At 44.5% G+C, this 10,514-nt stretch overlaps 1 protein-coding gene across 1 annotated transcript; it reads left to right on the top strand.

The window, feature by feature from the left end:
- Nucleotides 1–1,307: 1,307 nt before the first annotated feature.
- IQCJ (IQ motif containing J) lies at nt 1,308–10,239 on the top strand. The gene is given in 4 exon segments (XM_050902684.1): nt 1,308–1,321; nt 5,825–5,899; nt 6,777–6,857; nt 9,987–10,239. Coding segments are annotated over 4 exon segments (423 nt in total).
- The last annotated feature ends 275 nt before the right edge of the window (nt 10,240–10,514 follow it).

Below are 10,514 nucleotides of genomic sequence, written 5' to 3'. Positions count from 1 at the left end.
AAGATATCGTGACCCAAATGGACAAGATGCACACAAGAAAGGAGGTGGAAACACCTAAGGTGCCGTCGGAGGTCAGTGGCAGGCTAGGATACAGGATCCGACCGAATGTCCAAGCTGTGTCCCCCTGCAGTAACTAACCCATTTCAGCGAGGCTAATTCATATTTTGTTTCTAAATCTGAATGCGAACCTTGTTTAAGTAGGTTTAGGTAACTCTATTGGTGGCACAATTTTTTTAAGTGATCTGGCAAATGGTTCTGACAGCTGTGGATCGCAGAGCCCCGGTAGCTATGTTCATCTTGTGCAGTTAATGTACTTTTCTTGAACGTTCATAGCTGAAGTGTTCAAGGTCCCCGTTGGGTTGCCAGAGCAAATAAAATAAGACCTTCCCCCTCCCACCCCCAATATACAGAAGCCACTGTCATCTGATGTGTCTTTTTGTTCCAAGATACGAAGCAGTTGTCACCATCAGACATTTAATTACCAAATTTACAGAATGCTCAGTGTATTCGGGGCGTAGAGTTAGCTTTTATGTTCCAGCCCCCAAAATGGGATGCAGAATGCTCTACGCATCCCTGAAATGGGAATTAATGCAGATGGTTTTGCGTCTGCCCAAACTGGGGCTCCTTGTGCCTCTGATGTACCCCCATACTGGGCACACAGGTGCCACCAGAGATGCTGCTTTGGGGACAACCCCCTGTTGTTTACCGAGAGGGAACAGGAGCTTTAGGGGGCTGCTCATATAATCCAGCATGTTTCCCACAGGAGCAGTGCCTCCATGCCGGCATGAATGGGTGCCCAAAACAGTAGTGAGTAAAAGCCTTCACTACAAAGGATCCTGATCTTTCTATCCTCTTTAGACTCATTGTATCCTGCTAAGAGGCTTAGTTAACGCACTGCTTGACAGGGCTTGATGGCCTTGAAACACAGACACTACATCACTTAATACAGGGGCGGTGGTCTTCCCCGGGAAAACAGGGCAAAACAGAAATGAAAATGAATAAAATGAAAAATGAAAAAACATAAAATGAATAAAACCCAAGATGCTTCATGGACACAAAAAGAGTGTGGGGGGGTAATTCTTTGTTAAATGGGAAACAGAGTCTTAAAAACACAGGTAACAGCAGACATGGGTGTAAGCAGCTCAGAACAGCGTTGGCAATGGATTGTTTTCAGTAACCAAAAGCAGCTGGGGTGTTTGAAAAGCAGCTGAGGCTGCTGCTTCTGTGCTGGAGTACGAATGGCACATGGATCAGAGCTGGTGCTAGAGGTGGTTTAGCGCTGCGTGTGCTGTCCCCAGACTGGCGCGATGGACCGGGAGAGGTGAGCAGCAGCAGAGAGCGCTTCATTACCTTGTATCCGCCTCTGATGACCACAGGATTGGAAAATGGCAGGAGGTGAGAATGTTAAAGCTTATAAATTGGCTTCCTAATAGGCAGCAGAAAGAGGCATCAGATGGTTTTGATCAGAGGATGGATCCTGCACGGCTTCTGGTCTTAACGGCAGCAGGCATTGCAGCGTTTCTGGCTCCCGACTGCCTTCAGCTGTGCCTGCGCTAGCTGTGCCATCACTTCAGCGGTTGTGCTGGGAAAGGAACGATCGGTTTTGCACATGCCTGTGTCAGTGCTGCGGAGAAGAACTCATACGTTTGTCTTTACCTGCAGCGGCTGTGGAACGATAAGACGGGCTAATGCGTTCGCTGGCAAGAGCGGCTGTGAAAGCTCCAGTGATCTTTATTGATATTTCCAAATTAAAGCTCTCGGCACTAACTCCCTCCCTGCGTAGCACCGGCAGGCTGGTGAGACGTGGTTTGCCTTCAAGGCAGTGGCAGGGCTGTGCTCTGCTCTGCCACATCTCACTTAGGTGCCACTGGGCAGCCCTGATGCTCCAGCCCCTTTCCAGCACCCTCCCTGTGCTCAGCAGCACCCCGCAGCCCAACACGAAGGGCGCAATCCTGCTCCAACAGGAGAGCAACCATGCCACTCCGACACAGGGTTTCTCTGCTCGCTGTGGCCTTTTCTCTGTCAGGAGGATCTCAAACTGGCACCGTGGTGTTTCATCAAGTGACTTGCAAATAAGGAGAGGAAGAAATGCACATAAGTGGAAGTTTTCCTGCATAACAAAAAATCACCATTCAACAAAATTTCAATTAGAATTTGGAAGAACATCAATGAAATAGAGAGCTACCCAAAGCTGACGTGTTTGAATAACTGCTATACTCACTCTTAATTATAAAATGGGAAAAACCCCTTTTTTACTGCTATTTTTGGGCCGTGGTTCTACTGAAAGTGAAGCTTTCTCTTCCCATCTCCGTCTCTCTGACCTCTCGGGAAGCACTGTTGTATATTCATTCAGCAGCAAGCGACAGACCTCTTAGGCAGAGATACTCAAACAACAGCATGCATGTCCAAAAAGGATTTTGAAAATGAATTTTTAATATGTGGCCTCTGCCTTCATTTCTCTGTGCTAGTCTAAACCCGCAGGTATAAATAGCTCCACTGACCTGAATGGATACTTCTGGGTATAGCAACAAAAAAGAATAATTGCCTGCTACTGGAGGTAAATATTTATCTAGGTATGATTTAAAGTCTGCAGATTTCTTAGAATTTGCACTAATAACTGTTTTTTAAAAAAGACTTCTTCGAAAGGAATTTAGGGCCTAGTGGATTTAGATTGGTTTAGATTTCTGCTAGTCTGTGTCTGAGCCTGCCTCGATGACCCCGTATCTTCTAGCTGCCATCATCTCCACGGCCGGTCAAACGAGATGTTACATTTCAGTGCAAGCCCAAACGAGGACTAAAGTCTACGGCAACCTCCGGGTCCCTCCGTTAAAAAAAGACCCTGAAAACTGCTGAAGACAGCTGGGCGAGGTTGCTAAACCATCGCACTGGACGTGCACACACAGAGCCTGTCCATGGGCTGCGTGGAGCCAAACACAACTGATCTGCAGGGAAAAAGGCAGAGGGACCCAGAATCTTTTTGCTCGAACTAAATACTGCCAGCAAAGCCAAGCCAGGCTTTTATAACGTGCGGACTGCGCTGGGAGCCAGCTCGGTGCAGCTTAAGATGGCTCTTTTACGCAAGCTTCTCCCTGGCAAGAGAGTCTATAGACTCTACAGAGCCCCTTGGTCTTTTCTGTCCCGTAAGGTTACGGGCTTTCTTGGCAATAATTAAGTCATTGCAATAGCCTGGTTTCCTAAAAGTATGGATCTACAGGCTGGAAAATAAGTAATGCATAAGCAGAATGTACACGTTAAAGGCTAGAAATAGGCACTTTAGTTTGCTCTTAACACCAGTCTTGCACTTCAAGATTTCATTGCTTTTTCTTCCTTAGGTATCTATATGTGTCTGTAGCTGCTAATGTCTGTATTCAGCTGAAGTAGGAAAATGAAAACTGCGGTAAATTTTACAATATGTTTACATTATAACCAGGTTTATAGAGGCATCGTAATTCATCGTGTATTCCAACAGAAGTATGGATGTCTTCCAATTTAATTTTCTGAAGTTCGAGTTTGCAGCTGGGTCACTCCGGGTGTAATCTGGGAGATGCATCTCCTAAGGCTGTGGGTTGGAAGAGCAGCGTCCCAACTGTCACTGCCACCCATCAGTTACTACGCCGGGGGCCAAGCGCAAAGCATCCGAATCACTTTCTGTGGGTGCAGCAGCATAGCTAGCTTCATAAATTTTTTTTGCAAGGAGCAATAATCAATATTTCATGGTTAATGACGCAAAACTGAAATTAGTATAGATTTTATGTCTCCTTCTCTTCCCAATTATGCAAACATTGCTATGCCCCTGCTGTAGTTGCCTTATATTATGGCTTTTATGAAGACTGTCCGGTGATGTTTAATTGAAAGACTGAATAGTCAAAAATGTCACAACCAATTTTGGTTTTTCCTTTTTTTTTTGTTCAGTCTTCACCCTGAGGTTAATAGAAAATGATGTCAAACACAAGAAATGATTTATGTAAGTCATGCAGGTTTTGTCACCCAGAGCTATATATAAAGTCAATTGCAAATTGTTTTCACATTCTAAATTACCGTACGTAGCTCTGGGGTACGCTGACAAAATGACCAGCGGAATAATAGGAGAGAAGAAAAGGTTATCTTCGGAACTGAACTGTGCTTCAAAGAAAACAATTTTGAAAGTTGCTTGTTTTTAACATGCCAGAAGAGGATGTTCCTCAGAGCAGGCAAAAAAAGAAAAAAAAAAAAAAGAAGGAAGGCAAAAATAAAAAGAAGTTTCACGACTGGATTATTTCCAATGGCTGATGAGCGGTAGGCAGCAGCCAGGCCTCCCGAATCACGCACAGTGCTTTATCAGCTGCAGTGTGTCCACAAAATGGTGCTGCAGTTAGAGACCCAGAGGGGCAAAGGCTGGGGAAACATCTAACTTCTTGTCTTGACAAATCTAGTTTATGCATAAAATATATTTTGCAGTAATAGTCCTTCCAAGGCTGGGAGGAAATGAAAGCTGTATTAGGAGTAAATCAGCTACCAGTTGTGATCTTGTTTCATGTTGAACAGGGTAGAATCTTGTACAGGATTAAAAAGTGCCACATAAAATTTCTCTGTTTCACAAAATCGGCTTTAATTGGGAAAGCAGAAGGTAGAGCTGGCTGATCCGTTGTGCTCCTGGAGATTGGAACAGTCTTATTGGAAACAAAAATCTTTGATTCATCCCCAGGTCAGATAAGATATACAAGACAAAAATATCCTTGTTTTGCCTTTTTAACGTTCTTAGCCTTCCTGGGAATCCTGTATCTGTATGCAAGGTAGGTGTGAAGTAAATTACCCTCCTTCCTTACTCTCAGTAGCTTTTGCTTTTACATTTGATTCCCAACTTAAGGAGCTAAAAGAAGTCATGAGTTAACACCTTTGTGTTTTGTGTAGACTTCTCATCTTCCGGTGTTGCTTAGTTATCGAACAGTTGATGTGTAAACACAAACCTGAAGGCACATCCCTGCATCTCGGCGTGGTGATGCTCTTTGCATTGCATCATAGGGCTGCGCTCTGGAGGGTTCGGTGTTTGCTTGTCAGCCCAGGTTTTAAGGAGACTGGGCATGCCTCCTCTGCCCGTGCGTGTCCCAGCGATGCCAGGGCACTCTGTGGGATTGTGCCCTGCGAGGGGACGGAAAGTTCAGCCCAGGAATTGCATCCCCTGGAGGACGCGCTTCATTGCAACCAGGTTCTCCTCAACCCCTCAACTCCCACACCTTCTGAACAGTAAAACCCTGCCACTCAGATACAATTCAGTTTTTTAGGGCAAATCTCTGTGCTGAACATCATGGGTACATTTTTCCTGGGACATTAGCATGGATGCAGGGAACTCCAGCTATGCATCTGCAGTTACATTTGTGACATCTCTGCTATTGAAACAGGATCTGATGCAAATATCCTGGTAAAGGCATCGGGCTGTAAATCTCAGCCAGTGACTCTCTTAATTATGAGACTGAATACTGTCTGATTGCAGAACAAAGAGAAGTGCCTGAAAGTATGAGCTGATGCTCACTTGCCTCTTACCAAGACCATCTCCTCTCGAATCAAAGCAGCCACACACCTAAGACATGAAAGAATGCTTTCCTCTTTTGCTGTGTTTATCATTTTTGTAGGTCTGGTATTTTCTTTCAAACTTGTGCTGGACATATCGATAAATATATTGGTTCCCTTGTAGTTATTTTGGGTATCTGAATTTGAAAGCGATCTCGTAGACATTACCTGAGGGACCGTTTTGTTTAGTGGTTGGTTCACAACGTTTTGAGGTTGAGCGGGAATCTCCAACGCCAACCAAGGGCTTCCCATAAGCACATTGAAATGTTTTTTTTCTCTCCTTGTAGGAAGAACTCAAAAGGCTCCAGCACACCTTGGAACAGGTCAATGATGGCAAAGACTTGCTTCAAAGGTAAATGTGCCATTTCTGCAGTATCTCGCACATGATAGAGTGAAATGGCTTTTTTAAGGCAACAAGCCCTTTCTGAAGGACAGTCTCTTCATTGCAGACTATGTTTTTCATTCGGTAATAAATATTCAAGATTTTGCCTCTCTCCCATAAACAATTCTTATTTTTAGTTACAGGAGGATAATTTCTGAAAACTGCTGCTGATTGAATGGTGTAATTAAGTGTCCAGTAAAGTCTCAAAATAACTCCACAGGTTGGGGTCTAATCTTACAAATTTTCATGCGAAGACCTTTCATTCATGTTGCTAGTCCCATCCAAAGCAGTGTCCCGAGATGTTTGATTTTTATCTTCCAGCATTTTAAAATTGCTTTCTCAAAGCAATCGGTTTGCAGCACCAATTCCTCAGTCATCATTTATTACAAAGAACTATTTCTTCATATTCCTGTATGGCTTTTGCTGATGTAATTCATTTGCTACCGGCATTACCGTTGTTACTTTCCATTTTACTCTCCAGCTTTTCAAACGTAGCCCCAGGGATGAAAGTTAATTTAGCAAGAATATCTATTATATTTGCCAGTTCTTTTTTTATTTGCAGCGGCTTCTTTGCTGGGTGTGCCTGTCTCTGGAGTTGTGGCATCTGGAAGGTTTAGCGCAAGGGCTCAGGCAGGCTCCGATCTGGAAACTGGATCCAAATCCATACTTCTTGTTAACAGTCAAATGGAGCTGGACAGAGGGACCCAGATGCCTTCCTCCAAAGACAGCAACACCTTATAATAAGCAGCTCTTGTATGTTCTTGTCAAAATTTTGGAATTAATTCACAGTGATTGCAAAAATGTCATGCTGAGATGCATTAAACCCATTTTCTTTTCTTTTCCGTAGCCCCCAGCTTGCCATGGATGAAGAAAATAATATCGAAAAATATCATATCAACTTACAGCCCTTGGAATCAAAAGTGAAAATGTAAGTAACGAAGAACGTAATTTCTGCCTTTAAATGCAGCTGAGTTTGTCCGATTCCTGAACCGCAGAACCCAGAGTGTATCCATCGTGGAGTTCTGTGTAACTTTAAGTACAAAAAAGCCTCGATTATGAAGTTAACTAGGCTTTTCTCTACCTTTAAGCATGTGAACATTCTCTTTGAGTTGAATTTCAAATGTTAAACTTCAACGTTGCACTAATTTTGTCACTTCCTCTGTGAAACGAAAGAATATTTGAGAATCTGCTAGATTTTTCACATATACAGAGAACATCCTAGAGGAGGGAAGTATAGCACAGAGCAAGCAGAAGTCTCTTCAGTGGGATTTTTCGCATCTAACACGAAGCCTGGTTAAAGCTCCCCAGGTGGCTCACGGGACTTCTCTGCAAGGAGCAGTCTTGGGTTTGCATGGGGATGGAGATGTAAGTCTGAGGGGAGCAGAGCTCCTGGGCTGGGGGGTGCAGCACAGTTATATGGCACTAAGAAAGCTGGTTTTTACTGGAAAGCAAGGCAGTTGCTAGCGCTCAGCCAAGGCACATGCATGACACCTAGCTGCACCACCTGGAAGGAAGAGATAAGCACCACTGTGTTCTGATAATGAACTCCTCAACTTCCAAATGCAGTAATTTTAGCCTTTGTAATACATTTCCCACATGTTGTATAGTTTACCACAGGGTCAGTTATTCTAAAAGGCTTGACTGTGCTCTATCGGGACACGTGGTGATACCGGGGATATAACTGAAAACGTACCCACATGTCTATCAGAGCAGAGGACTCCTCGTTGTGCCTCTTCCAGCGTTGTTCCTCCAGCCCTACTGCAGCCATTCGCTCCATCCAGCAGGCACTAACCCTGCACTAACACGATGCCCTTGGACTTCCCAGCAGACCGCGAAAGTTTAACGTGGCTCCACCTGCATCAAAAAATACGAACATCTTTATGCTGAAGCCCCCAGCTACTTCATGGCAAAATTTGGCGACATCAGGCACAGCTTTCCACAGAGTTGTGTGCGTTGCTACATTACATACTGAATTTCACTTTCAGCTGAAAAGCTACAGCTAACTCGCTATACAGGGCGTTAAAATATTAATGCTATATTAAAATATTAAAAGGACATGAAGTTTCAAATTAAAAACCAGCCAGTGTCTTTTAGTCACGCAAATATAAGCGAGATGAAAGAATAAATTTTCAGAGAGCTTTCTAGAAGAGTAGTTATGACTTAACTTCAGTATGTTCTCAAGCTTTAAAATAGAAAGTACATATAAATATAAATATGTAAATACTACTTGTCCATATTATGCAGTAAAGCTTGAAACTGAAACAATGCAAAGTGTAAATGCTTGAGGTGTGAAGATGTGGGGATTTTTAAAACAAAATGCATTTACTGAAAGCTCCTCTGTTGGCACTCGCATTTGGGAGCTTTGGCAGATATTTCTGTCCATTTTAAAGCTGTTGTATGAGAACAACACAGGCCTTAACCTACCTGACTGGCTCTGAAGTGCACCTATCCTGGTGAGGCTGTAATGGATGCTGTGTTATTTCCAAGCTGGTATTCTTCTAAAAAATAACAAAATACATATATTTGATTTCATCAGCCTTGAGATGTTCAAAGAGCCATGTGCGTTGGGAGCGTTGTTCCCTGACCAGGAAAAATTACATGCCAAGAGGCACTTCCCACTCTCTGGAGTTCCCAGCACTGTAGGCAGTCAATGAGAAGTTGTAGGTGTCCTGGTCTTGAGCTTCGTCCTCCTCCTGCGAAGCCAAGAAGTTAGACGCGCGTCCAAACTTCTGTGTGTCATCAAATGCCTTTTCGACGGTGTCTGGGTGCTAAAAGTTTTTCTGGCTTATGGAGGTGGGAGCAGAAATGACATCCTAACTGTTAAAAAGGCAGCGTAAAAAAACCCCAAACTATTCCTAGGACAAAGCAAATCCATGCCGAAGGCTTTGGACCCTTTGGTTTGACCCATAAAGCACGCGGTAAGGTTCCTTCAGGAAGGAGCATTGCCCTCTGCACTGCCCTGGCGTGCAGGCGCCGCGGGTGCGAGCAGGGCCAGGAGGGGTTTGGGCACAGGACCCCTCCCGGGGAGCACCCCAGCAGCAAGGCTGGGTGCTGAGGGTGCCAAGCCCTTCGGGAGCAGGCAGGGTGGAGGAGCGCCGGCTCCCACCCGCTCCCCGCACAGCCGCCTGGGCAGAGCAGCGCAAGAGCTTTGTGCCGCTGGGAACAGCTTAAGCAAAGGTCAGGGTGCTCTACCTCATTAACAGACACACTGAAGGTTTTACTGGCTTGATATCCCAGTGAATAAAATCCCAGTTGCTTCAAAATCCTAAAAGGAGCTCTTTCTACCTCATTGCACTGCAGCAACGCTGCCGAGTCTCGGGTCAGAATTTAGCTCTGCTTTTCTGCAGAGTTCACAGGTCACCCTGTGTGCAAACACCCGCATACTTTGTGTTAATGCCGTTACTATTGTAAACACAGTTTTAATTCCCAGCATCTCTCAGTGGTCTCCCTGGCACCTTCAGAAAGGCACAGGCGGTTCGGCACTGCCACCTGGTGAAAGCCTCCCCGGCCACTGGCCGGCACAGAAAATGGAATTTCTTTACAGAATTTCACATCAAGTTTTAGAAACTTGGTCGAAGTTTAGAGTTCGGAAGCAGAGCTCCTACTGCAATCCCCATGCCTTGCTTTGGCGGAGATTTTAAAGGATACTGGTCTGGTTCTGAACTTCCAATTGTGTCTGCATTGTAATCTGAAAGCTGATATAAGATGTTGAAGGCTGTTCATCCTTTTAAGCAGATAAATGCACATTTTTATTTTGTTTGCAAGATGTAAGAGAATTGCTGAGTTATGTACAGTCTCAAATTTAAATCACTTCTGTAGGTTTAGGGATTGGACATAAAGAATTGCTTCTACCTAACAGATACCTCAAGTTATACTAGTAGTGGCTAATATAAGGCCTACAGAGGGCAGTTACAAGTGATCATTATCCAAATTGGAAAGCGAAGTGCACAAAAGAAGAGAAAAATGCCAAAAAACACCTCTTCAGTCAAGAATATGTATTTTAAATCCTTTTTGTTGCCGCATCCCCCCCAACCCTCTGCCTCGGTGTTTGCCGCAGCATCCAGCGAGCATGGCGTGAGTACCTGCAGCGCCAGGACCTGCCGCACCACGAGCAGCTGGACAAGCGCAGTCCCTCCCCGCCGTCCCTCTCCTCGGACAAGATGAGCAGGTCCATCAGCATGAACACCTTTTCCGACAGCAGCACACCAGTGAGTACAGGGTTGGGGCCCATTGACCTATTTGTTGCTTTTTGTTGGATTCCTTTCTAGGACTTTGGATAAATGAAAGCTAAATTATGGGCTAAATCATGAAAAAGGGACTTTTAGGGGAGTAGTAGAGTCTCAAATGAACCTGGAAGCAGATGTGCCTCTTGTAGGTACAGTTGGATGTGTGACACTGTATGTTAGACCTGGATCTCAGCAGATATTAGCAATGCTTTTGAGGGGAAAAAGGTTGTTTCTGAATGGTGGTGTGTTCTTCTGCAGAAAGCAGGGATCTTCACATGTGTTTGGCACTTTGTGGTCTCCGAAAAACCAAATTGTAGTGCTTTTCCTACAAATAAATGTGGTTCGTAGGTTTGGGGTTT

The sequence above is a fragment of the Gymnogyps californianus genome, chromosome 10, assembly GCF_018139145.2.
Source record: "Gymnogyps californianus isolate 813 chromosome 10, ASM1813914v2, whole genome shotgun sequence".
NCBI lineage: Eukaryota > Metazoa > Chordata > Aves > Accipitriformes > Cathartidae > Gymnogyps > Gymnogyps californianus.
Note: the sequence above shows the minus strand (reverse complement) of the source record. Positions and strands in the feature narration are given on the sequence as shown.